This window comes from Cucurbita maxima, unplaced genomic scaffold (genome assembly GCF_002738345.1).
Source record: "Cucurbita maxima cultivar Rimu unplaced genomic scaffold, Cmax_1.0 Cma_Scf00001, whole genome shotgun sequence".
NCBI lineage: Eukaryota > Viridiplantae > Streptophyta > Magnoliopsida > Cucurbitales > Cucurbitaceae > Cucurbita > Cucurbita maxima.
The window spans coordinates 2,041,939-2,068,834 of NW_019272017.1; the positions used below are offsets into that span (position 1 = coordinate 2,041,939).

Sequence of the window (26,896 nt, forward strand, 5' to 3'; positions counted from 1 at the left end):
CCTTTTATTGCGTGAAGAATCCTAGCTGGACTGCCTTGGGCTTTCTGCGGCACTGGTCCACCATAACGATACAGTTGTGAATTGATCTAAAACATCCACGTGGACGCGCTGATTATCTGGATTTTGAAGGGATTAATTTTAATATTAATTAAATACTCAGATACGACAATTTGTAACGGTCATAAAAACTTTGGGCTGGGACATGACCGTTAAAAGGGCGTTACAGCCTGGATCCGGACTGGCAGGCGGGTCCCACTAGGTCTAAATATGTAAATAAAGTTATTTATTGAGAATATGAAAAGAGAAATTATTTAATGATTTATATATTTTTATTTGGTATGTAATAATTATAAATGTGAAACTGAAACTGAAACAGATAGGATTTCCGTTTCAGCTACGGTTTTTGTATTTTTCTTAAAATTTACGTTATTTTCCAATAAAATTATAATAAATAAAAGTATATTTTAAAATTAGTAATAAATTCATATGAATTTTAATTCAACCAAAATTAATTTTAGGAAACTCAGGAATGAATAAATAACAGTTAAATTCCAACAACTATTGTCGGTATATCTTCAGCCTTACAGTTTTAAATATTAAATAGGGAAATGTTTACACACTGTTAAAAGAATGTTTTGTTCCCCTCTCCAACCAATAAGTGATCTCACAATCCACCCCAAAGACTCAACGTCCTTATTGACACATCGCCCGGTGCCTGACTCTGATACCGATTGTAACAGCCCAAACTCATCGTAGTAAATATTGTCTGTTTTAGCTCGTTGTGTATCGTTATCAATCTCATAGTTTTTGTACGATCATTTTTTATTTATTAATTTAACAAAATATTTGGGTTAGATTATTTTTAATTAATTAAATTTGAAACAGATAATAAATTGACACGTATCCCAAATTTAATTTGAAGACACAAATGCTGAATTAAAAGGGCACATGTCTTTGTTATGACAATTTAATCAAATAATTAAACTTAATTTGGTTAAATTGAGGGGTAAGGAATTTGAGTTAAAGTGAAATAAAACTCGAATATGAATGACTAGGCCCAAAGCTAACAAAGCCCGAGCCCAAGCCCACGTGCTCACGGAAAGCTCTACAGATAAATGACGTCTTCTCGATTTCTTCCATTTGAAAGGTTCATAAAATATAGAGACTATGAGACTCTAAAGATCGATTGAAGCTTCAACCTCGAGATCACACGTCCCGACCCTCAGTAAAACACGAATATAAAGAGATAGAATAAGATGATCATACTTAAAGATCGTACATACCCAAATAATTAATACAAAACCAAATTCACGCGAGGACACCACAACAATTAAACAAATTTTTTGATACAAATTTCAACAAATTAAAATAGTTTGACAAACAATCAAAACAGCATCCATGAAGCAGCCACCATGGCCATAGCCATAGACCAAGAGTATGAAAAGCTGTTCATGATGGCAGCATTCGTCCCCGGCGGTGGAGAGGCAGTCGGCTCGGAGGACGGGGGATGCACGTGGCCCTCATGCCCGTTAGCGACGCAAACGAGCAGCAGCACCGCCAGCACGAAGCTGAGAACTGCCAAGGGACGAGCTGCCATTGTTAAGAAGAAGAAAGATGGTGAAGGAGAAGACTTTGAGAGCCTAATTAAGGTTAATTGGATAGATGTATATATAAGCTCTAATCCAATGGAGGATTATAATTTTTTAATTTTATTATAATTTTTTTTATGGGAGATAAATATATATTATTTAATAAGACGCTCATAATATGATTATCTAATTAAACCCATTAGATATATATCATTATATCTGTCACGGATCCCACAGTTGAAGGGGGAATGAAACATTTCTTATAAGGATGTGAAAGTTTCTTCTTAATAGACACGTTCTACAACAGTGAAACTAACGACAATACATAACGAGCTATAACAGATAATATATACTAGCGGTGAGCTTGAACTGCTACAAATGGTATCAGAGCTAGACACCGGGCAATGTACTTACGAGGACGTTGGACTCCAAGGGAATGAATTGTGAGATCGTTGGATCGGGAACATTTCTTACGAGAGAAAAAGTGTGGGTTCTCTAAATATTATATTGATTAATGGACAGATGTTATAGGTAGAATCTATAAATAAAATAAATTTAATATAATTATAAAAATCTTAATCCCATTAAATTAAAAATATTTGGTTTATGATGAAAGTCAAAATTGAGTAGTTTATGCTCCACCAGTAAGGCATAACAGTTGTCATATTCTTTATGTAAATAATTCTCATTATTTATTTCAACTAAAAAATTATCATAATTTATTATTTTAAAATAATTGTTGAAAATTATTTTCATAGAAATTGGTGAACTATATATAATATAATTTAACTCAATCTCTATACTTTTTAAAATTAAATTGAATTATTGATTTTGATTAAGCTAATAATTGTTGAATTAATAAGTTTAGAATAATAATCCAATGTTGTTTTAAAAAATGGCATGAAACTTGAGTTTAGAGTATGTTGTTTCCATGTCTTCCACAAATATCTATCTTATTCTAAAAATTTTAATTTTAATTTTAAGTTGGTAAAGTGTATTGTTTTTTCAATTAATTTTTACCCTATGTTTTTTATTTACCTTCAATTTGGAACCAATTATAAATACCATTATGTCACAAATTTAATATTAAGATAAAAGTTGTCAAATCTTAAATGAGATGGTTGTATGTCTTTATTATGATTGTAATACTCACGTCCTAGATTCCGACCAGATTTAGAATTTAGATTTGGCACTTGATGATAACGGCATTCCATCGCAACGTGGTGTGGTCACGTTACCTACTCTTCACTTATAAGAGTGAAGACTATCCTTAAATTAACACGAGTCATTCTACATTGTTTTATCTTCACTCACATGTATCTATAGTCCAAACATTATAGATATTATTCTCTCAGTAAGATGTTTTCATGCTCTTATAAACAATGTTTCGTTCTACTTCCCAACCAATGTGAGATCTCACAATTAAAACGTGTCTACTAGGGAGATGTTTCCATGCCCTTATAAACAATGTTTCGTTCTACTTCCCGACCAATGTGGGATCTCACAATCTACCCCCTTCAAGGCCCAATATCCTCGTTGGCACGCCGCCTAGTGTCCACCTCCTTTTGGAGTCTAGCATCCTTGCTAGCATACGCTTGGTGTCCACCCTCCTTCGGGACTTAGCGTCCTCACTGACACAATGCTCAGTGTCTCTGATACCATTAGTAACCAATGCTTGCAGTGAGTTTGAGCTATTACAATTCAGATGTGGTCTTCATTCATTCGTGTACCCCTCTTTTACTCGGGTGTCACAATAATATTTAACCAAATAATTAAACTTCATTTCCTCAAATTCAAATTAAATAAAACTCAATGTGTTTGAAAAGATATATATTAAAAAAAAAGTTAATTGGAATTGATACTATGGGTTTTGAGGGTTCCATCTTATCATAAATATCATAATCAAACAATTAAGTGAACATATTAAACTAGATCAATACTGATAGTGTCCCCTGTAAGGCTTCGTTTTGGTTATGGGGGTCAGCCAGCAGCTGCAGCTTTCATTTCACTTCCAACGCCTGGTTTTCGACGTTGCTTAGCTTAGCTTAGCTTATGCCACAGCGTCGCTCGATTCTGCACTACTGTTCGATGTTTGATGGTCGTCGATCAAATTTCTAAATCTGCTACCAAAATCGAGGTTGTAGATGTGCCCCATTTTGGCGCGCTTCGTCTCGAGGTATCTTTTGTTGTCCTTCGTAATTGGGGTTATCAGAGGAACTCTGCCTGAAACTTCTAACCCATACCCCTTCAGTCCTTTGTACTTAGTTGGGTTGTTTGTCATTAGCTTCATTGTTCTTACTCCGAGATTTCTTAGAATCTGCAACCAACAAAAAGGAGGATCAGATATAGTACAATCATACCAAGTCGGTTTGTCATTCGACTGCGTAAATCTGTGTACCTGTGCACCAATGCCATATTCTCGAGAATCCACAGGCAGTCCTAGTTCCTCGTTCGCTTCGACAGTATCCCGCCCGGCATCTTGCAAGTTATACGCACGAAGTTTGTGGCCCAAACCTATGCCTCGTCCTTCATGACCACGGAGATAAATCAAGACACCCCTGCCTGCAGCTTCGATCAGCTGCATTGCTAGAGCAAGCTGGTTTCCACAGTCGCATCTCGCTGATCCGAAAATGTCTCCGGTGAGACATTCTGAGTGTACTCTCACCAGAATATCTTGTCCATCACCGATATCACCCTGCACAATGCAAGGCTTGATCTCATTACAACGCTGAAAGTCCATTTAACCGAGCACACCGTGCATATAATACCGGGTAGGGATCATCATGTGCTACAAGTAATAGCAAATGGTTCACAAAGCTTAGCCTTACCTTAACCATAGCAATATGCTCAATGCCATCCAAAATAGATCTGTAGCAATATGCCTGAAACGGTCCCCATGTAGTCGGCATGCGAGCAGCAGCCCCGGCACATTCGACTAATCTATCTCTCTTCCTCCTATACCTGTCGGTACCATAATATATTAGATCTGATTTATAAGATTACTAAACTCGGGGACGAAAAAATGACAGAGAAGGAAACGTTGATACAACATTGATTGTTTCGTCGTAACTTGAAATGAAGATCATGATCATTATGCAAGCAAGAAACTGGTGTTCATGTGAAGTGTAACAGTACAAGCCCACCGCTAGTATATATTGTTCATTTTTGTCCGCCTCACGGTTTTAAAATGCATCTACTAGTGAGAGATTTCCACACCTTTACAAGGAATGCTTCGTTTCCCTCTCCAACCAATTTGGGATCTCACAATCCACCCTCTTGGTGTGTCCTAGACAGCACACCGCCCAATGGCTAGCTCTTACACCATTTGTAACAGTTCAAGCCTACCGCTAGTAGATATTGTCCGTTTTGGCTCATTACATATAACCATCAGCCTCACAGTTTTAAAACGCATCTACTAGAAAGAGGTTCCACCCTACCGAAGCTAACACAATCAAAACTCTTGCAAGAAAGATATTGATTTACCTGACTAAATCAGCAATGGAAATGATTTTCAGGTTTTCCCGTTTCGCAAATTCACGAAGTTTCGGTAACCTAGCCATGGAACCATCTTCATCAACCACCTCACAAAGGATACCAACCGGTTCTAATCCAGCAAGCATGACAAGGTCGACAGATGCTTCGGTATGTCCAGCTCTCTTCAAAACACCACCTTCCCTGTACTTGAGGGGAAATATATGGCCAGGTCTTTTAAAATCATAAGGTTTTGAATCTCTTGAGGCAAGTTTCAACACTGTTGTTGCCCTATCACTAGCAGAAACTCCAGTGGTTGTACCTTCTCTTGCATCCTGAAGAAATCATCGTCCCAAACTTGCATTAGATCTATACGAAATTATCGTGGCATAGTGTTCATAATATTGTTCAGTTTACATGTAACAGCTCAAGCCCACCACTAACAAATATTGCCGGTTTTGGCCCATTACGTATCGCCATTAACTTCACGGCACCCTTATACGGAATGATTCATTCCCTTCTCTAACCGATATGGGATCTCACAATCCACCCCTTTAGGGGTCCAACGACTTTGCTGGCACGCCGCCCAGTGTCTAGATCTGATACCATTTGGAACAACCCAAGCCCACCGCTAACAAATATTGTCCTCTTTGAGCTTTTCCTTTCAGGTTTTCCCTCAAGGTTTTTAAAACGTGTTAGCTAATGAGAGATTCCACACCCTTAAAAGGAATGCTTTGCTCCCCTCTCTAACCGACTTGGGATCTCACATTACATATATTGAGCGGAATGATAATCCAAAATGGCAAGTGAAGAATTCATACCACTGTCACTGTAAAAGCAGTACAAAGCTTCTCCTCGTTCTCCTTTTCGTTCACCATGAGCGGAATCTGTAACCTCTCCAGATCTTCACCTTTCATGGCTACACAAACAATTCCTGTTCCATGTTTTACAATGAAAGCCATAGCTTCAGGAGTAGCAGCTTGTGCTGCCATTATCAAATCTCCCTCGTTTTCTCTATCTTCATCATCAACAACAAGCACCATCTGCAACCTCACTGTTCTTGTTACTAAGATGAAAAGGTAAAAAACAAGAAAAAGAAATGCTCCATGTCATATTGGACAACCTTTCCCTGTCGAATATCTTCAACTGCATCAGCAACAGCAGCGAAACCTGCGGTGGGACGATCAAAATCATATTCATCTTCACCAACGGGAAAACTATTTCGAGTAGAAGCTGAATCTTGCTGATTTCCAAGGACGATATCGTTCGCAACGACAGCATTGCCATTGGAAGAAGACAGAACTCCTCCTTCACCAGATATCAATGTAGCTCTTGTTTGGACTGAACCCCTGGTGCCTAAAAACAGTTTACTAGCTTTACAGCTCGAGGTTAACTCCAAAACAAGGCTAGTTGCCACGTACGGTTTAACATGGTTTCCACCAAAAGACTGCAAGTCTTTGAATCTTCTACATCATACAAAAATCAGACAATATGTTTAGAGAAAATTCATAGAAAACATCTAACATACTGCATTTACTTAAAGAATTCCTAGTGGAAACAAATTCTAATCAATGTTCTCAAGCTTCAATAGTAAAACTTAATAGCTAGATTCAGTTGTTAGTGGAATGTAGAGAAAAATTTCGTGCCAAAAGCCTGTTAAACTCAAATAACAATGGCTAATCTAAATGGGATCAAGAATTTAATGCATAACATGATGTTCTTTCTTCATTTCTCTTAAATCAATTGGTAGTAAAATGCGAGATGTTCTTATGACGATGCGAAAATTTCGACTGTTCTAACAGAGAAGGATACAGAGGCCTCAGATGATCATACGAGACTTCGAAGTAAGGAAGATCCAAACAAATAAACAGAGAAACTTCACCATCAAACTTGATCTTAACCGATTTGGATATCAAAATCATGAAAATGAAGCAAAATCAAGGTATAAAACGCAGAAATCGACACAAAAATCCATCAAAACGAGCAACCTAGAAACGAAAATCGCAATATCATTCGAACAGATTTCTCTCAAAACAAGACGATAATCGAATTACCCATCAAAAATCAAATACGAAACGCAAAGAATTCAACGATTACACAGAAAATCACTCGAAAATCAGAATACAAAGAATAGCTTACCGAAGATGAGAAATGGGAGTCGTAGATTGGAACGAGACGGTTCTAAAAGCCATTGGCGCAGAAATTTCTTAAGCAGGTGAAATGGTTTGAAGATTCCAGAATTTGGGTTTTTATTTATACGGCGGAAAAAGAAGGAAGCCAAATCAAACAGAAAAAGGAGAGTTGGTGGGGCGGGCAAGGAATCAACCAAGAACTTGTATTCAAGTCGGTTAGTCGTACGCGATTAACTGCTATCGCCAATGGAATGATAGGGATTTAAAAACCCAATATTCAAATCATAAACAGAATTTTTTATTCCTTTTTTGAATTTTCGAACGATAAATTAGTACTTCAAGCAAAACATATATAAACAAACAATTTTCCACTCAATTATTTGGTATGGAACTGAGATCCCAGATCTAAAAAAAAATAAAAACAAATTTTTTGAGGGCTTATGATCCATGAGTTGAAGAACAAGAACAAATCTGGTGTTGAGTTAGATAAATATTTGTGGAATAAATGGTTCTAGATTCTAATCCATTGTTTTCTTTTTTTTAGAACAAAAAGGATTTGGGAATGGGATTGAAGTTGACATTGAAGAATAAGAATAAACTTTCATACATCGTAACAAAACTAATCCGAGGAGATACAATTCCTATCATATCCATTATGAAATAATAGGATTAATAAATTTTATGCGTCAATATTTTTATCATAAATATGTAAATTAGTTCAATCTTTAAATATACAAAAGAAATTGTTTAAATTTACGAGATCTTATTAATGTTCAAACTTGATTTATTATTGCTTAAGATCTTATATATTTATTTTTAGAATATAAAACTAATTACGAATTATGTAAATGTGAATAATTTGTATTTTTTTTTTTTTTTGTAATAATAATTTATATATTAAATATTAGATATTGTAATAAAAATCCTGCCACGTGGTTATTATTTAATTACAAAAGACCATGCTGGCACTGACATCCAACATTAAATGCCAATATTAATTTCATATTGATTAATTCTAAATAATTAATAATTTTAAGCGATTTATTAAATATAAAAAATAAAAATTTCTGTTGAATAGGGCTAAACTTTTAATTTTGTAGTGATTTTTAGATAATAAAATCGATTTTTTGTAAATAAAAAAAAGGAAGAAAATTAGTAAATGTCATATAATATTCCATATATATATATATATATGTGTATATATATTTATTATATCTTTCTAAAATTGAGTTTTTTTTTGGGGGGGGACCAAAGGGAATGAATTTGAACTTTTTCTCTTTTGCCTTTCTTATCTTTTTTTTTTTAAAAGGAAATTGAGAGGTTATTTCGTGGCGCGACAGAGTTGACTAGGACCCATTTTTTGGGGTCTTATCCTTTTTCTAAGAGCCTCCAGTCCACTGAGGCTGGGCCCACTTTGCCACTTGCCATCGACACGTGTCCATATTTCATTATTTCGGGTTATCGGGTTTCAAGTTAGACCCGAATTGAATGAGTGGAGTGGAATCGTGGTAATTTTCAGTTTATTTATTTATTTAAACTAAAATTAAGATTCTATGACTTAAATACATTATAAAAGATAAAAAAAAATTGATAAATATTATAAAATATAAAATAGTAAAAATTATAATAATAAGAGAATTTATAACATAATTATAAATATTTTTAAAAATAATTTTAAACTTTTTTTTAAATAAAATGTTTAAAATTAAAACACTATATTTCCTAAAAAGTATTTTTATATACAAATTTATTTGATTTAGTCTACACATAAAATACTTTTATAAATTATTATAAAAAATAGAATATTAATATGAATTAATAATACGTTCAAATTTATATTAAAATTTAGTTTCATTCAAAATACCTTATTTCTCAAAATTATTACATTAATAGGACAAAACTGAGCTGTTGGTAAAATAAATAAATAAATATATATATTTTTATATAAAATTAAATGCATTAACTCAAGAAATAATAAAATAAAGCCATCAAATTTGAAGGTTTGGATTGAATAATATACTGCTCTGACTTGTGGTAGGTTCAATAGTGATGAATTCATTTAATTTCAATATTTATTTTAAAATTTTAAAAACCTTTATGCATTTATATTTTTTAACATATTATTTATCCTATCATTTTTATGGTTTAATTAATAGATTACGTACTATTTTTTTTTAATAATTTAATTCAAAAAATATTTTTTAAAAATCATTAATATCCTTAATATTTTTAATTGATTAATATATATATATATATATATATATATATATATATATCGATAAACAAAGTATTGCTTATTTTATCAATAAAACAAAACGGTTATGAATACGAGAACAGACTATAAATTAAATAATTATTTAAAAATATATCGATATAACTACTAATCTCATAAAAGTACCTTCAAACACGCCTTTAATTTAACAAATATCGAGCTTTCAAGGGTGCGAGGAAGAATTAAGTAGCCAAAGCATCGCTCGAAGCATTTGCATCGGTTTTTTTATTGGCATCCACTAGGGTTTCTTAATTCACCATTAAATTCCAAGCCATAAATGTGACCCATTTTGGTTCTCTTAGTTTCTAGGTATCGTTTGTTGTCCTTAGTAATTGGCGTTACAAGAGGAACTCTGCTCGAAACTCCCAACCCGTATCCCTTTAGCCCTATGTACTTTGCTGGATTGTTCGTCATTAGCCTCATTGTTCTTACTCCAAGATCTCGTAGAATCTGCAAAGTTTCAAACTCAATAACATCAAAATACTTGTTTGTAAATTTTACAGGTCGATTATGAGAAACGTACCTGTGCACCGACGCTATAATCTCTAGAATCGATAGGCAATCCCAGATCTTCGTTGGCTTCGACGGTATCCCTCCCGGCATCTTGCAAATTGTATGCGAGAAGCTTGTTGCCCAAACCGATCCCTCTTCCTTCTTGCCCTCGTAGATAGACCAACACTCCTTTTCCAGCTGCTTTGATTTGTTGCATTGCTAAAGCTAGTTGCTTTCCACAGTCGCATCTGGTTGATCCGAATACGTCTCCAGTGAAGCATTCGGAGTGCACTCTCACTAGAATATCTTCTCCGTTCCTAACATCGCCCTTCACGAAAAATGATAAAACGACTTGAAATTTATTTAGAAAGACGTCGATCATCGTGGGTTCGAAAGAAAAACGAGTATTATTACCATCATCATTGCAATATGTTCGATGCCATCTAAGGTGGATTTATAACAATAGGCCTTGAATGTTCCCCATGTTGTGGGCATCCTTGTAGGAGCTCCGACGCGCTCAATTGATATCACCTTCTTCCTTCTATACCTGTTGAAATGATCAAGATCAGCTCTCTCGTGCTAAACTCTAAATTCTAAACCCCTACAATATTTTATCTTGAGAAATTCGACCTGATTAAGTCAGTAATGGAGATGATTTTAAGGCTATGATGGTTCGCAAACTGGCGTAGTTTTGGGAGCCTAGCCTTGGAACCGAGTTTGTCACCAATGGCGATCTCACTGAGAATTCCAACCGTGCTTAGTCCGGCGAGCCGAGCAAGCTCGACCGAGGCTTCAGTGTGTCCAGGCCTCTTCAGAACGCCACCTTCGGTGTGTCGGAGGGGAAGGATATGGCCAGGTTGTTTAAAATCATAAGGTTTTGAGTGTTTTGATGCTAATGCCACCGCGGTCGCCGCCCTATCTTCCGATGATACTCCGGCGATTATGTCCACCATTAACGGAGTTTCCAACCTCTCAAGATCTTCCCTTTTCATCCCCACATAAACAATCTTGGTTCCATGCTTTTCCATGAAAGCCATCGCCTCCGTCGTCGCCGCCTCCGCTGCCATTATCAAACCTCCTTTGTTTAAATTTTCATCGTCAACCACCACCACCATCTGCAACTCAAAGAAAGACGATGATAACAACAACAACGATACCAATAACAATAACGATCGTTACTACCTTCCCCTGACGTATGTCTTCAATGGCTTCTTCGATGGATGAAAACTCTTCAACCAAACGATTGAGGTTTGACTCGTCAATCGAAATCAACTGGTCATCGACATCAAAGATAGTATTGTTTGCGACGATGGCATTGATATCAACCCCATCTCTAGCTTGGACGCAACGGTTGGTGACTATCGAGAATTTAGCAAGTTTGATGACGGAGGGAAAAAATATTGGTGTGTAGGGTTTGATCGCAAAACCTCGAAGGTCTTTCCATTTTCTAAATCACGAAATAAAAAGTATAAATATAACGAGTGATTTTGAAACAGTTAAAATCATTTTTTTTTCACATTCATAATAATTAAAAACCGACCCTTTGAACAAAAAAAAAAAAAAAAAAAAACAAGATCAGTTTTCAACGTCGATTTGAGCTCAAAGCTAATGACACTCAACCTAACTCTCACTCATAATCAATACGAGCTACCCAAAAAACAACGACCAAGACGATAAATTTAACCGAGAGTACGAGATGAGCTTACCGAAGATGAGAAGTGGGCGATGACGAATGGCAAGAGAAGCTTGTAAAAGCCATTGTTGAGGCTGAAAATGGCTTTTCCAAAGCTCAAGCACAAGTGATGCAGTTTTGGAATCCCTCTTATTTATAAACTTAAATTAATTTTATAAATAAAAAAATTCTCGATAAAAATTAAATTGTTACAAATTTATTCATAGTCGAAAAATATTATATTTATTTATTTTTTAATATTTCATTAATTTTATAATATATACTGAAAATGTCGTTTCATCTTTTATATTGATATCGAACTTACTGGCCGTAGAAATATTATTAAATAATGTATACTAATTTTGACGTTGATTGGTCTAAGATTCTCAAAATACTTAAAATAAGAAAAACACAGCTGGTTGGATAAGGAGAAGTTGTCTCGAATGTGTTTAATATGTAATTTTTTCGGGTTTTCACTTGAGATAAAATAGCTACAAAGAAGATAGGACTCGTTTGGAATAACTTTATAACGATTATAAGTCGTTATTTTAACACGGAAAGTTATTCCAGACATACCCTTAATTAGCTAAAGCATCACTCGAAACATTAGCGTCGGATTTTTTATGGGCATCCATTAGGGTTCTTAATCCACCGTTGAATTCCAAGCCATAAACATGACCCATTTTGGCTCGTTTAGTTTCTAGGTATTTTTTGTTGTCCTTAGTAATTGGCGTTACAAGAGGAACTCTGCCCGAAACTGTCAATCCATATCCCTTTAGCCCTACGTATTTTGCTGGGTTGTTCGTCATTAGCTTCATTGTTCTTACTCCAAGATCTCTTAGAATCTGCAAAGTTTAAAACTTAATAACATCAAAATATGCCTTTTACTCCACCTTTATTAAAAAGCATTTTCAAAGAATAAAAAAACGCATAAAACAGCTATCGTAGACTCTCGAGAATCATGTTCTTTTATAGATTTACGAGTCGTTTATGAGAAACGTACTTGTGCACCGACGCTGTAATCTCTGGAATCGATAGGCAATCCTAGATCTTCGTTGGCTTCAACAGTGTCCCTCCCGGTATCTTGTAAATTATACGCAAGAAGCTTGTTGCCTAAACCAATGCCTCTTCCTTCTTGCCCTCGTAGATAAACCAACACTCCTTTTCCTGCTGCCTCAATGTGTTGCATGGCTAAAGCTAGCTGCTTCCCGCAATCGCATCTGGCTGATCCAAATATATCTCCAGTGAAACACTCTGAATGCACCCGAACTAAAACGTCCTCTCCGTCATTAAGATCGCCCTACAAAAAGAAAAATCGTAAACCGACTTAAATTTTGTTTAGAACGAAATAGAAGGAATTATTATTACCTTGGCCATTGCAATATGCTCAATGCCATCTATGGTGGATTTGTAACAATAGGCATTGAATGTTCCCCATGTTGTCGGCATTCTTGTCGGAGCTCCAACCCGCTCAATTGATGTCTCCCTCTTCCTCCTGTACCTGCGACACCCTCAAATTTTTTATTTTTTATTTTTTGTTTTTTTTAATTGTTTTTAAAAATTAAAAAAAAAAAGTAAATATGGAAGATTTAATTAAAATATTTCTTCTAAAAAACATTTTAAATGATTTTTATATTCGTTTTAAAAAAAAAATGTAAAAATTACAGTGAATTATTTTGAAAATAATATTAAATTTATTCATGTTTAAAATCATTTAAAGTATGTTTGAAAATAATGTTAAAATTGTTAAATTAACTTTTATGGTAATTAAAATCACTTGTTTGAAGAGGGTAAAATAAAAATTAACCTGACTAAGTCTGCAATGGAGATGATTTTGAGATTATGGAGGCGAGCAAAGTCCTGAAGCTTTGGGAGCCTAGCCATGGAGCCATCCTCGTCGACGATCTCGCAAAGAATTCCGACAGGGTTAAATCCGGCGAGCTCGACAAGATCGACGGAGGCTTCAGTGTGACCTGGCCTCTTCAGAACCCCGCCTTCTCTGCACCGGAGGGGGAAGATATGGCCAGGCCGTTTAAAATCGGAAGGTTTCGAGTGTTTTGATGCCAATGCCATCACCGTCACCGTCCTGTCGCTCGCCGATACTCCGGTCGTTGTGTCGTTTTTTCCATCCTTTACAAGTTCATAAGTGAGAAAAAATATGTAAAAACTTCGCCGAAGATCAATCTCGAGAACAAGCTGCAATGCTGTCGAGATAAATCTCCGTTCGAGAATAAGCGGTAAAACGCTCGAGACAAATAAAAATGTATTTACCACTGTGATAGTAAAAGCAGTGGAGAGCATCTCTTCATTATGCTTGTCATCCACCATTAAAGGTATCTTCAACCTCTCAAGATCTTCCCCTTTCATTCCGACACAGACAATCCCTGTTCCATGTTTTACGATGAACGCCATTGCCTCTGACGTCATCGCCTCCGCCGCCATTATCAAATCTCCTTCGTTTTCTCTATCTTCGTCGTCAATAACCACCACCATCTACATAAACAAAAAACACAAATAAGCCCTCCGTTCGACAACGACAACGACATTAACGACTTCTACCACCTTTCCCAATTTGATATCCTCGATGGCTTCCTCGATAGATGAAAACCCTTTGGTCGGACAGTCGAGATCAGACTCCTCAGCTGAAATTGGATGGCCATCTACATCGAAGATCATATCGTCGACGACCGTAGAATTGGCATTAACATTGAAAGACGACATGATAATTCCGTCTCTAAGTTGAATTGAGTGATCGGTAGCGAGAAAGAGTTTGGAAGATTTGAAAACGGAGGAAAATTGAGACGCATGGCTAAAACCCTTTTTCGTGTAGGGTTTGAAGACATGGTTGATGGTTGCGTAAGCTCGAAGGTCTTTCGATCGTCTGCATGAAAACGTGTATCAAATAACTAACGTATGAACGACGAATTACGAACGAACGAGTCAAAGAATTGGACTTACCGAACAGAAATGGGAGTTGTAAGTTGACAAGAGAAGCTTGTGAAAGCCATTGTTAATACTCAAAGTTCTTATTGAAAGCTCAAATATGAAGATTTAAAAGTTCTCTTATTTATATAGGCACCAAGAATAATTTTATAAATAAATAAATAAATAATTTCTATTAATTTTTTTTAAAATAAAGTTTTAAGAAATGAATTAAATAATATGAAAATTAAAAGTTAATTAATAAACAAGTTTTAAAATTAGGGTTTTAATTTTCGATTATTATTTTATTAAAAAAAATTTAAAAATTGTGAAAATATTATTAGTTTTAATTATATATTTTATAAGAAAAAAAATACTCATTGGTGATTAGGAGAGAGAAGGCATGAGTCATACCCCCATGAGAGAGAAAGAAGGCATGAGATTAAGGAGATTGTCCCACATGGACAAGGCATGAAAAGGAAGAGCTTTTTAAGATTATTTTTTAAAAAAATTATTTAATTATTTTGACATTATTAAAACGAAAAATTAAAATAAAAATGATACCATCCCTAGTAGAATCATAGTTTAAAGCTTAAAAATGTTCATTATTTTGATAATTTTATAATTTTACATGAGTTTTGAGTTTAATTAAAATTTTATACTACATTTATACTCAAGGCCCAATATTTATTTCTGGCCCATGGTTTGGGGCTCAAATATAATTAATAGTAATAAAAGGCCCAATATTTATTTCTGACCCATGGTTTGGGGCCCAAATATAATTAATAGTAATAGAAGGCCCAATATTTATTTTCTGACCCATGGTTTCGGGCCCAAATATAATTAATTGTAATAGAAGGCCCAATATTTATTTTCTGACCCATGGTTCGGGCCCAAATATAATTAATTGTAATAGAAGGCCCAATATTCTATTTCTGACCCATGGTTTGGGGCCCAAATATAATTAATAGTAATAGAAGGCCCAATATTTATTTTCTGACCCATGGTTTCGGGCCCAAATATAATTAATTGTAATAGAAGGCCCAATATTTATTTCTGACCCATGGTTTGGGGCTCAAATATAATTAATTGTAATAGAAGGCCCTTAGATGCCTTCAAACAAAAGTGCTTGTAAAATAATGCAATTTTCTTTAAAATATATTTTTTAAAAATGGTTTAAAATTAAAAATGATAATTTCAAAATTTTATAAGATAATATGATTGCTAATGATGATTAGCAAAGTGATTATCGGTAACAAGGTGTCGATGGACAACAACTAAATCTCGTGCTCGATGGCAGTGGATAATGGAAGTAGTGGTGGGAGTTATGCCATTAACAATAGGGGATGGTAGTCACTAGAGGATTTCGGTGATGGTCGATAATGATTATCGATAGTGGAGAAGTAAAAGTAGTATAAGGGTATTTCAGTAATTTTTCATATATCACGAGAATTTAGAAGAAAAATACTTAAATTCAAAATGTCATAGGTGGATGTCTTTTTTCATCAACCAATTATTGGAAACCGTTTCACACCTTAGACCCTAAACCTTAAACTAAAAAGCTTATCTTTCTTTGTGTTGCTTCTAAGTGGACTTTGTGATACAAAACCTTATCTTTTCGGGTTCGCACTATAATTTTTCGTTCGTTTGTTCTTAGATTTTACGGATCACTCGTGAAATAAATCGAGTTCACTTGAGGTAAAAACTGAAACGATAAATAAATACCGAAGAAAATCTGTGCATTTGAAGTAGGAATGAACGGGTTTAGCTGGACCAGTTTGACATATTTTTTTCTCCATTTTTTTCAAGCTAGTTTCAATTGGACTTAAACTCGAGTTATGAATTGTTATTATAGCTTATTTAAGCGTATTGAAAAAATGTTTACATTAAAGTACTTCATATCTCTATCGTAATACCGTTCATTTTAGAAATAATTAATGTCACGATTTCAATACATTTATTAGGATAAATTATGGTTTTAGACTTTATTTTAAAATTTTATTTTACCCATCAAGATTATGTTACTATATTAAGTGTTAGAGGCCTCAATTCCAGTGCCAAACACATGACTCTTGTCCCTTCCATAATTTAAACCTAGCATAAATGGACAAGATTAGTACTAATAATAAATTAACACTAAAAAAAATAATAATAATTATTTGAATTGATCCGGTCATATAAGAATAAGATTCAAATCTATCGGTCTGTTAGGATGTCTCGGTTGCATCCATCTCTACACTTCCACTTGACACCTATCGTGACGATGAACGACCCATCTCGTTGGGTCATTCTCTTGAATACTCAAAATTTCTGCCATTTCATCCTCTCTATTATGCTATTATAGACTCTGGGGAGTTTTAAAAAGAAAATGTAAATATATATTTTTAATATCGTAATAATTATCAATAATTAAATTATAATTATTTTATTCCAAACAATTGGTTAATATTAATAAATAATAATATTTTACTAAAAAAACAAATAAGAGAGAACAAACGTTGTAAAATAATTAATAAAAACGTTGAATTTTCATTATTAAATGAGAAAGGAAAAACACAAGGTAATTAATAAATTGAAATTGTTATGTAATAATCATATAACAATTTTGGAATAAGTACCTTTCCAAAAAGAAAAAAGGGGTAATACGTGGACTAATGAGGTATAGCCACGTGGAAAGTGCTCTGTTTTTACACTGACTTCGTTCAGCTGCTGCTGTCTCCGCTTCTCTTCGTTTGGTCCTTGTCTTTCAAACAACTCTCCACTTGTTTCTTATGGAAAATTTTGCACTCCGATCTGTCTCCACTATCTCTTCCTTTTCGATCCATTATTCCATTTATTGCATTTTCCTTCAAGTTTATTTCGATCGATTTCGCTTTTTCAATCACTTTTAACTCTGTTCTTTAATCCGAAGCTGCGTCGACCAAATCCAATGCCAACCAGTGCCTCTCAATCGCCGGATAATCAGCTGTCGCCGCCGAACACACCTCACAAACAAGGCGCTAAGCCAATCCCATTTCTGATTTCGGTTGCTATTGGCATCATTGTTCGTTTCGCCGTCCCAAAACCGGCGGGGGTTTCAACAAAAGCGTGGCAGTTGCTCGCCATTTTCTTGTCGACGATTACTGGCCTTGTTTTGAATCCTTTGCCGGTGGGTGCTTGGGCGATTCTTGGCTTAACTGTGACTGTTGTTACTAAAACTTTGACGTTTTCTGCTGCTTTTAATGCCTTTACTAGTGAGGTTATTTGGTTGATTGTGATTTCCTTCTTTTTCGCTCGTGGGTTTGTCAAAACTGGATTGGGGGATCGAATTGCTACGTATTTTGTTAAATGGATGGGCAAGAGCACGCTTGGTTTGTCTTATGGGTTAACGATTAGCGAGGCTTTGATAGCTCCTGCTATGCCGAGCACCACCGCCAGGGCTGGCGGTGTGTTCTTGCCCATCATTAAATCCTTGTCGCTCGCTGCTGATAGCAAGCCGAACGACCCTTCTTCTAAAAAGATTGGCGCGTATCTTGTTCAGTCTCAGTTTCAGGTTTGCTGCTCTGTTCTCGACTCTGTTCTTGAATCTGTTATTGAATCTGTTCTTGAATCTGTTCTTGAATCTGTTATTAAATCTGTTCTTGACTCTGTTCTTGAATCTGTTATTACTTGGCTGTGGCAGAGTGCTGGTAACTCTAGTGCCCTGTTCTTAACGGCTGCTGCTCAAAATTTGTTGTGTATTAAACTGGCTGAGCAGCTCGGTGTGCAAATAACTAGCCCTTGGCTTACATGGGCTAAGTTTGCTTGTGTCCCTGCCATCATTGGTCTCTTGGCAACGCCTGCAATCTTATATAAACTGTTTCCTCCAGAGACCAAAAACACACCAGAAGCTCCAGCCATGGCTGCTAGAAAATTGGAGGCTATGGGTCCTGTCTCCAAGAATGAATGGTTCATGGTTGGTACTATGCTTGTTGCTGTGTCTTTATGGATTGCTGGGTATGCAGTGTTCTTGTTGCTGTCTTTTTATTGTCGTATTTAGTTATGAACTGAGCTTGTTTTGATTTACTTTCAGTGAGAAACTTAAAATGGCTAGTGTTGTGGCTGCTATGATTGGTTTGTCTATGCTTCTTAGTCTTGGTGTTCTTGATTGGGATGATTGTTTGTCTGAGAAGTCGGCTTGGGATACTTTGGCTTGGTTTGGTGTTCTTGTGGGCATGGCTGGACAGTTGACGACGCTCGGTCTTGTCGGTTGGATGTCGAATTCTGTGGCGGATTTGCTGAAGTCTATGTCGCTCAGCTGGCCTGCTGCGTTTGCTATTCTTCAGGTGTTGTATTTCTTTGTTCATTACTTGTTTGCTAGCCAGACTGGTCATGTTGCTGCTTTGTACTCGGCGTTCCTTGCTATGCACTTGGCTGCTAAGGTGCCTGGTGTGTTGGCTGCTTTGGCGTTGGCTTATAACACTAATCTGTTTGGTGCATTGACTCATTATAGCAGTGGCCAAGCTGCTGTTTACTATGGAGGTATGCCTTTTTATTGTTCGGTAGGAACATGGTTCAAGCTCACAACTACTAGATATTGTTCTCTTTGGGCTTCTCCTCAAGGCTATAAATCGCGTCTCCTAGGGAGAGATTTCCACACTCTTGTAAAGAATGTTTCGTTCCCCTCTCCAACTGATGTTGGATCTTGTAATCCACCCCCTTTGAGGCTCACCGTTCTCACTAGCACACTACTCAGTGTCCACCCTCCTTTAGGGCTCAGTGTCTTTGCTGACACACTGTCCAGTGTCCACCTCCTTTTGGGACACAACGTTCTCACTAGCACACCGCCTAGTGTCCATTCCCCACATCAGGTGGTGTGCCAGTAAAGACGCTTGCCCAAAAGGGGATGGATCGTGAAATCCCACATCAATGGGAGATGGGAACGAGTGGTGGTGAAGAAGTGGGGCCTCGAAGGGGGTGAATTGTAAGATCCCACGTTGGTTGGAGAGGAAAACGAATCATTTTTTATAAAAGTGTAGAAACCTCTTCGTAGAAGAACGTGTTTTATAGCCTTGAGGGGAAGTCAGTAAGAGAAAGGTCAAAGAAGGCAATATATGCCAACAATGGGCTTGGTTGATTACATGAAACATGTTTGAATTGAGACAATGATCCAGATATCAATTGATTTGTTTGTGTGCGTGTCTGTTCGTTGGAACAGGGGGTTTCGTTGAGCTAAGAGATGTATTCAAAGTCGGTTTAGCAATGGCGTTCATAAACGGTACTATCTGGACTGTATTTGGTTGCATTTGGTGGAAGATTCTGGGTCTGTACTGAACGTGAAAGTCCTTTTTTTGCTGCACACATGCCCTGGCTTTGGGGGCACACCACTGATACTCCAATTTTTATGTACCCAATTTGATCCCATCTCCTCGCGCCCTAAGGGTAGCATTGCCTAGGATTTAGATTAAATTTTGCTATGTCTAACCATTACGATGAATGATTACCCATACTTTGGTGAAAACCAATCTCAAAAATTGAGTTATTGAATCTGTCATGTATTGAGTTCTTGATTTCGTTGTTTCGATTCTCGTCCATAATTGGGTGAAAACCAATTAGAAAAACTTAAATTTTGAATTTGAACATCATCTTCTGTATTGAGTTTTTGATGTCTTTTTTCAGTTCTCGTTATCTTTTGATGCCACGATGAAACTTTACGAGCAATTATAAGTGAATTCGTTGAAGTGAACGTTAAACTAAAGTTGGCTCTTGTTCAATTTTGGTTCTAAAAAATAAGTTTTTTGATTTTTTAAAACCGATTAATATTATTTATTTTAGCTCGTTACGTATGGTTGTCAGTCTCACGATTTTAAAACGTATCTATTACGAAGAGATTTTTACAGTCATATTCTGATGTACAGATGATATTTGTGAAATGAAATATATATTTTTTTTTTAATAATTTTCAAATCATCCTATTGTAATAAATAAACAAAATTATTTAAACTATTATTTTCTTTAAAATTATAAGAAAATAATTGAATTTAAAAAAGAAAGTAAACGGTAATAAAAAGAAAATTGTTAAATATGATTTTAGTTTTTTAAATCTGGAAAAATATTAAACTTTTTCACTAAAAAATATATTAAATGATAATTTTTTTTCTCTTTAAAGTAGAAAATCTTAAAAAGAAAATGGTAATATCCCGACAAATGATTTTTATGTTTTATTTCAATATCCCAACAAATGTATTTTTATTTTAACGAACGATTTTTTTTATTTATTTTTAACAAACCATTATTTACCCCCAAAAAATTTGAACAAAAAAACCATTATTTTCCTGGAATTGGGCCGGAAAAGTTCGACCCGGCCCATTAATATGATCGGTTGGGAGTCGTCCGCCACATCTAAAAAAATCCCAAGAGAAGAAGAGGGATTTTGGCGTTCATTTCTTCTCGTCGCGAAGCCCTAAAAATATATCCGATTTTTTGAATTCCATTGCAGAGAGGAAGCAAGGCTTCGCAACTTTGATTCAGGTCAGGTCAGTTCATTGCCCTATCTTCGCGCTCAATCCTTTTCAATTTTTTTCGTTTTCGGATCTCTACGTTTCCACAATTTTCTTACTGAAATCCTTTATAGTTTATCCACGAAAAACTTCGCCGAATTCCGATTACTGGGTCGAAAAGGGTTAAGTCATGGATTTAGAAATAGCTAAAACCCAGGAGGAGCGGAAGAAGATGGAGCAGCAGTTGGCTTCTCTCAATTCAGTGACCTTCGATACTGATCTTTATGGTGATAATGATAAAGCGGGTTATGTGACCTCCATCCCGGTTAATGAGGATGATGAGAACCTCGAGGCTTTGGACAATGAGGTTGCTCGGAAGTTGGCATCGTATACGGCCCCCAAGTCTCTGTTGAAGGAGATGCCTAGAGGTGGCGAAGAAGATGATGATATGGGGTTTAAGAAGCCGCAGAGGATTATTGATAGAGAGGATGATTATAGGAAACGTAGGTTGAATAGGGTTATATCACCTGAGCGCCACGATGCGTTTGCTGCCGGTGAAAAGACACCAGACCCCTCTGTTAGGACTTATGCAGAGGTGATGAGAGAAGAGGCGTTGAAGAGGGAGAGGGAGGAGACGCTAAGAGCTATAGCTAAGAAGAAGGAGGAAGAGGAGGCTGCTAAAGCTTCTGGAGAGAAGCCGAAGGAGTCGGCTGCAGCAGCTGCAGCGCCTCAGAAGAGGAGGAATCGGTGGGATCAATCGCAGGATGATGGTGGAGCGAAAAAAGCCAAGACCTCGGATTGGGATTTGCCTGATACAACACCTGGAAGGTGGGATGCGACACCAGGGCGAGTGGGGGATGCTACTCCTGGTGTGGGGAGAAGGAATAGGTGGGATGAGACTCCAACTCCAGGGAGGTTGGCTGATTTGGATGCAACTCCAGCAGGTGGTGTTACACCTGGTGCAACTCCCGCTGGAATGACTTGGGATGCAACTCCAAAACTTGCTGGAATGGCTACACCAACACCAAAAAGGCAGAGATCGCGTTGGGATGAGACCCCCGCAACAATGGGAAGTGCAACTCCAATGGCTGGAGCAACCCCTGCTGCTGCATTTACTCCTGGTGTGACTCCTGTTGGAGGGGTTGAGTTGGCTACACCAACACCTGGGGCTGTCAATTTGCGTGGTCCAATGACCCCTGAGCAGTATAATTTGATGAGGTGGGAGAGAGATATTGAGGAGAGGAACCGCCCGTTGAGTGATGAAGAACTTGATGCCATGTTTCCACAAGAGGGATATAAGATTCTGGACCCTCCTGCTTCCTATGTGCCAATTCGAACACCTGCAAGGAAGTTGCTTGCCACGCCAACACCAATGGGAACTCCTCTTTATGCCATCCCGGAGGAGAATCGTGGCCAGCAGTTTGATGTTCCAAAGGAAGCACCTGGTGGTTTGCCATTCATGAAGCCTGAGGATTACCAATACTTCGGGGCATTGTTGAATGAGGAAGATGAGGAGGGATTGTCTCCAGAAGAACAGAAAGAGCGGAAGATTATGAAGCTCTTGCTCAAGGTTAAGAATGGAACACCTCCTCAAAGGAAAACGGCTTTAAGACAGCTTACTGATAAAGCTCGTGAGTTTGGTGCAGGCCCATTGTTCAACCGCATTCTGCCACTTCTTATGCAGCCTACTCTGGAGGACCAGGAAAGGCATCTTTTGGTTAAAGTTATTGACAGAGTGCTTTATAAATTGGATGAATTGGTTCGTCCATACGTGCACAAAATTCTTGTTGTGATTGAACCATTGTTGATCGATGAGGATTACTATGCACGTGTAGAAGGTAGAGAAATTATTTCCAACCTTAGTAAAGCAGCTGGTTTGGCTACTATGATCGCTGCAATGCGTCCAGATATTGACAACATTGATGAATATGTTAGGAATACCACTGCAAGGGCTTTTAGTGTTGTTGCTTCTGCCCTTGGAATTCCGGCCCTTCTTCCATTTTTGAAAGCTGTGTGTCAGAGTAAAAAATCATGGCAAGCACGTCATACTGGAATTAAGATTGTTCAGCAGATTGCTATTCTCATTGGTTGTGCTGTCCTACCTCATCTTAGGTCTCTTGTAGAAATTATAGAACATGGTCTCAATGACGAAAACCAGAAGGTGAGAACAATTACTGCTTTGTCTCTAGCTGCACTTGCTGAGGCTGCAGCCCCATATGGTATCGAAAGCTTTGACTCGGTATTGAAGCCACTGTGGAAGGGTATTAGGTCGCACCGTGGTAAGGTGTTGGCTGCATTCCTGAAGGCAATTGGTTTTATTATTCCTTTGATGGATGCACTGTATGCTTGCTACTATACAAAGGAAGTGATGTACATTCTTATTCGCGAGTTCCAATCACCAGATGAAGAAATGAAGAAAATTGTTCTCAAAGTGGTCAAGCAGTGTGTGAGCACTGAGGGAGTAGAGGCCGATTACATCCGTAACGATATTCTCCCAGAGTTCTTTAGGAACTTCTGGGTTCGTAGAATGGCTTTAGATCGAAGGAATTACAAACAACTTGTGGACACAACTGTTGAGATAGCAAATAAAGTAGGTGTTGCTGATATCGTAGGTCGAGTTGTTGAAGATCTCAAGGATGAAAGTGAACCTTATAGAAGAATGGTTATGGAAACGATAGAAAAAGTTGTCGCAAACTTGGGTGCGTCCGATATTGATGCTCGATTAGAAGAGCTGTTGATAGATGGGATTCTTTATGCCTTCCAAGAGCAGACCAGCGATGATGCGAATGTGATGCTTAATGGGTTTGGCGCAGTTGTCAATTCTCTTGGGCAGAGAGTAAAGCCATATCTTCCCCAGATTTGTGGTACCATAAAGTGGCGATTGAATAACAAGAGTGCAAAGGTGAGGCAGCAGGCTGCTGATCTTATTTCAAGGATTGCAGTTGTCATGAAGCAGTGCCAAGAGGAACAACTCATGGGCCATCTTGGAGTCGTCTTGTACGAGTATTTGGGAGAAGAATATCCAGAAGTTCTGGGTTCGATTCTGGGAGCTCTCAAGGCTATTGTGAATGTTATTGGTATGACGAAGATGACGCCTCCAATCAAAGATTTGCTTCCCAGATTAACACCAATTTTGAAGAACAGACATGAGAAAGTGCAAGAGAACTGCATTGATCTTGTTGGTCGTATTGCTGATCGTGGTGCCGAGTTTGTTCCAGCTAGAGAATGGATGAGGATCTGCTTTGAGTTGCTTGAGATGCTCAAAGCTCATAAGAAGGGTATCCGTCGAGCAACGGTTAACACTTTCGGGTATATTGCTAAAGCCATTGGACCACAAGATGTTTTAGCAACTTTGTTGAACAATCTAAAAGTGCAGGAGCGTCAGAATCGTGTTTGCACGACTGTTGCAATTGCAATAGTTGCAGAAACCTGTTCGCCTTTCACAGTTCTGCCTGCTCTAATGAACGAGTATCGTGTGCCTGAGCTTAATGTGCAAAATGGTGTGTTGAAGTCTCTCTCTTTTCTTTTCGAGTACATCGGCGAAATGGGAAAGGATTATATCTATGCAGTGACGCCATTGCTCGAGGACGCTCTAATGGATCGAGACTTGGTACACAGACAAACCGCAGCCTCTGCTGTGAAACACATGGCTCTAGGAGTTGCTGGTTTAGGTTGTGAGGATGCGTTAGTCCACTTGCTGAACTACGTATGGCCGAACATATTTGAAACATCGCCACACGTGATAAACGCCGTTATGGAAGCGATCGAAGGAATGAGGGTGGCATTGGGGGCAGCTGTTGTGCTGAACTACTGCCTGCAGGGGCTTTTCCACCCGGCTCGGAAAGTCCGAGAAGTATACTGGAAAATCTATAACTCACTGTACATTGGTGGTCAGGATACTCTTGTTGCAGCTTATCCAGCATTAGAGGATGGAGACAACAATGTGTACAGCCGACCGGAACTGGTGATGTTCATCTGATGTTTATGTTCATGCTCATGTTGTTGAGCGTTTTGGGTTCTTAGCTGTTCTTCCCAGTTCCATTGCCATGTGATATTAATACAGTTATGAACATCATATCCTTTGCTTGTTCCAACGCTGCTTAACTCAAATGGTTTTTTTTTTTTTTTTTTTTTTTTTTTTTTTTTTTTTTTTTTTTTTTTTTTTTTTTAATCTTGTATTGTATTTAGATTTAAGTATGAAAATTTAAGTTAATCACTCGATATGTCCATTTAACTCGTGAAGTGATAAAATGAGTCCTAAGCTAAACGAGATAGGGACGAAAATTATATTTTTTGTCTCTATCCTCTGTTGTTTAACGTTTAAACACATGTTTCTGTATCTCTTTTCTAGTTAGTAAATAAATATATTATTATTATTAGTTAGTAAATAAATATATTATTATTTTTAAGTGTCAATAGTATTAAAATTTGAGTTTTTAATGGAATATTATGTTATATTTTTGTTAATAAGATATTATTTGATTTATGATATTTTATATTTTTTTTATGAAAATTATATATTAAAAGAACTTTGAAATGAATATTTTTTTAAAAAAGATATATTATATTAAAAAATTTATAAAAATAAATTGAGAATTTCATTAAAAAATCTGCCTTAAACACCTCCATTTATGACGTAAAAAAAAGAGTAAAGGAAGTGATCCCATTTAAAGAAATAAGGTGAAAGTTTTAATGTTAAAATAATAATTTAAATTTGGAAATAAATCATAATGAAATTAACTCGGATTTTTATTTTGTAGTTATGAATTAAAAAAAGAAAAAGGAAAATAGAAAATAGGAGCCGGTTTTAACCCGAAGTTACTGCAACTCACTTAGCGTGAAAGAGGAGAGGGAGGGATAAACTCAGAAAGACGAAGGGGCGGAGGGACGGAGGAGAATCCATGGAGCACGAAGACTTCGACATGATTGGCTCGGACCTCAACGATACGGTGGTTCGTTTTTCCTTTTCAATCCTTTTTCTCTTTTATTTCGATTCTTATTCATCAATCCTTGACTACTTTCAGCCTACTTACTATAAACCCTAATTCCTTTCTTTTCTCCTGCTTTGTGCCTTGTAATCGGCTTTCAGGAGTTGGACGACATGACGAAACGGTTGAAAGAGATGGAAAATGAAGCTGCTGCCCTGCGTGAGATGCAGGCCAAGGTCGAGAAGGAGATGAGTTCTCTACAAGGTTGGTTTCTGCTCTTCTTCGCTTTTGTGAGGTTCTTTTTGTGTTTTTGTGAAGCCCGTCCAGTGTGTGCTTATTTAAGATTGTCTTTATTGGATCCTTTTTAGTGAATACTGAATTAGTAAGTCGAGTTTTGGGCTGGAATTGGTATTTCTTTGATCCTGAAGGTCGTCTTTTGATCGGATGGGAACTGAAAATGTTTAGGAAATGCCTAATCTTGTAAGAACTAGGTGCATTTGGATTTTGTATTGGAGCGATGCAGTAACTGAGCAACCGGATTTTGGACTATCCGCTATTTAGAGATGATTAGTTTTCATCTTGATCATAGTGGTAGTTTCTAATTAAGAGAAGTTGGCTAGTGTACTGATTTTTGTTTTTTGAAAAATACCAACTTTGGAATTGAGATCAGAATCTCAGTCATGTCAATTATGGAGATTTTATTCTGTGTTGATTATCCAGTACATGTTTTTTTACCTAAATACATACGCTTACTTGAAAAGTTCTATTTTGTCTGTTATCGTCAAATATTTCACCACTTTTTGTTTCACTAGATCCAGCAAGTTCTGCTGCAAGTCAAGCAAACAGGGAGGAAGTGGATGCACGGTCAGTGTTTGTTGGCAATGTACGTTCTCTTTATCCCTGACTAACATTACTTCTTCTTTTTTTTTTTTTTTTTTTTTTTTTTTTTTTTTTCATATT

General features: G+C 36.8%; 6 protein-coding genes across 8 annotated transcripts in view; 3 read left to right on the plus strand and 3 right to left on the minus strand.

The window, feature by feature from the left end:
- Positions 1 to 3,420: 3,420 nt before the first annotated feature.
- On the minus strand, positions 3,421 to 7,455 carry LOC111487780 (bifunctional riboflavin biosynthesis protein RIBA 1, chloroplastic-like). 2 transcript variants are annotated; one of them, XM_023135318.1, is made up of 7 exons: positions 7,200 to 7,455; positions 6,184 to 6,523; positions 5,882 to 6,103; positions 5,073 to 5,395; positions 4,418 to 4,550; positions 3,988 to 4,284; positions 3,421 to 3,906 (listed from the first exon to the last, which is right to left on the minus strand). In XM_023135318.1, exons 1-7 carry the CDS (start codon positions 7,250 to 7,252, stop codon positions 3,640 to 3,642), a joined length of 1,635 nt encoding a protein of 544 aa, XP_022991086.1. In that variant the 5' UTR covers positions 7,253 to 7,455; the 3' UTR covers positions 3,421 to 3,639. The 2 variants fall into 2 exon arrangements, with proteins under 2 accessions (XP_022991086.1, XP_022991078.1); XM_023135310.1 differs by having other exon boundaries at positions 6,184 to 6,526; positions 7,200 to 7,453.
- Positions 7,456 to 9,542: 2,087 nt separating this feature from the next.
- Positions 9,543 to 11,773, minus strand: LOC111487802 (bifunctional riboflavin biosynthesis protein RIBA 1, chloroplastic-like). The gene is made up of 6 exons (XM_023135343.1): positions 11,663 to 11,773; positions 11,139 to 11,403; positions 10,587 to 11,071; positions 10,371 to 10,503; positions 9,988 to 10,284; positions 9,543 to 9,914 (listed from the first exon to the last, which is right to left on the minus strand). Exons 1-6 carry the CDS (start codon positions 11,713 to 11,715, stop codon positions 9,690 to 9,692), a joined length of 1,458 nt encoding a protein of 485 aa, XP_022991111.1. The 5' UTR covers positions 11,716 to 11,773; the 3' UTR covers positions 9,543 to 9,689.
- A 252-nt stretch (positions 11,774 to 12,025) lies between these two features.
- Positions 12,026 to 14,677, minus strand: LOC111487793 (bifunctional riboflavin biosynthesis protein RIBA 1, chloroplastic-like). Its single transcript, XM_023135331.1, has 7 exons — positions 14,587 to 14,677; positions 14,191 to 14,509; positions 13,900 to 14,121; positions 13,436 to 13,758; positions 12,997 to 13,129; positions 12,632 to 12,928; positions 12,026 to 12,473 (listed from the first exon to the last, which is right to left on the minus strand). Exons 1-7 carry the CDS (start codon positions 14,634 to 14,636, stop codon positions 12,207 to 12,209), a joined length of 1,611 nt encoding a protein of 536 aa, XP_022991099.1. The 5' UTR covers positions 14,637 to 14,677; the 3' UTR covers positions 12,026 to 12,206.
- A 1,166-nt stretch (positions 14,678 to 15,843) lies between these two features.
- LOC111485827 (dicarboxylate transporter 2.1, chloroplastic-like) lies at positions 15,844 to 20,073 on the plus strand. Its single transcript, XM_023132875.1, has 5 exons — positions 15,844 to 15,899; positions 17,257 to 18,082; positions 18,212 to 18,525; positions 18,602 to 19,050; positions 19,727 to 20,073. Exons 1-5 carry the CDS (start codon positions 15,844 to 15,846, stop codon positions 19,840 to 19,842), a joined length of 1,761 nt encoding a protein of 586 aa, XP_022988643.1. The 3' UTR covers positions 19,843 to 20,073.
- Positions 20,074 to 20,925: 852 nt separating this feature from the next.
- Positions 20,926 to 25,114, plus strand: LOC111487765 (splicing factor 3B subunit 1-like). 2 transcript variants are annotated; one of them, XM_023135300.1, is made up of 2 exons: positions 20,926 to 21,039; positions 21,143 to 25,114. In XM_023135300.1, exon 2 carries the CDS (start codon positions 21,199 to 21,201, stop codon positions 24,985 to 24,987), a length of 3,789 nt encoding a protein of 1,262 aa, XP_022991068.1. In that variant the 5' UTR covers positions 20,926 to 21,039; positions 21,143 to 21,198; the 3' UTR covers positions 24,988 to 25,114. The 2 variants fall into 2 exon arrangements, with proteins under 2 accessions (XP_022991068.1, XP_022991062.1); XM_023135294.1 differs by having other exon boundaries at positions 20,928 to 21,044.
- A 695-nt stretch (positions 25,115 to 25,809) lies between these two features.
- The window catches only part of LOC111486168 (polyadenylate-binding protein 2-like), a 4,175-nt gene continuing 3,088 nt past the window's right edge, over positions 25,810 to 26,896 (plus strand). Inside the window, exons 1-3 of the mRNA XM_023133202.1 lie at positions 25,810 to 25,960; positions 26,098 to 26,200; positions 26,749 to 26,819. Coding sequence (XP_022988970.1) covers positions 25,910 to 25,960; positions 26,098 to 26,200; positions 26,749 to 26,819 — 225 coding nt within the window. The 5' untranslated portion in view covers positions 25,810 to 25,909. The remainder of the gene's footprint in view (positions 25,961 to 26,097; positions 26,201 to 26,748; positions 26,820 to 26,896) is intronic.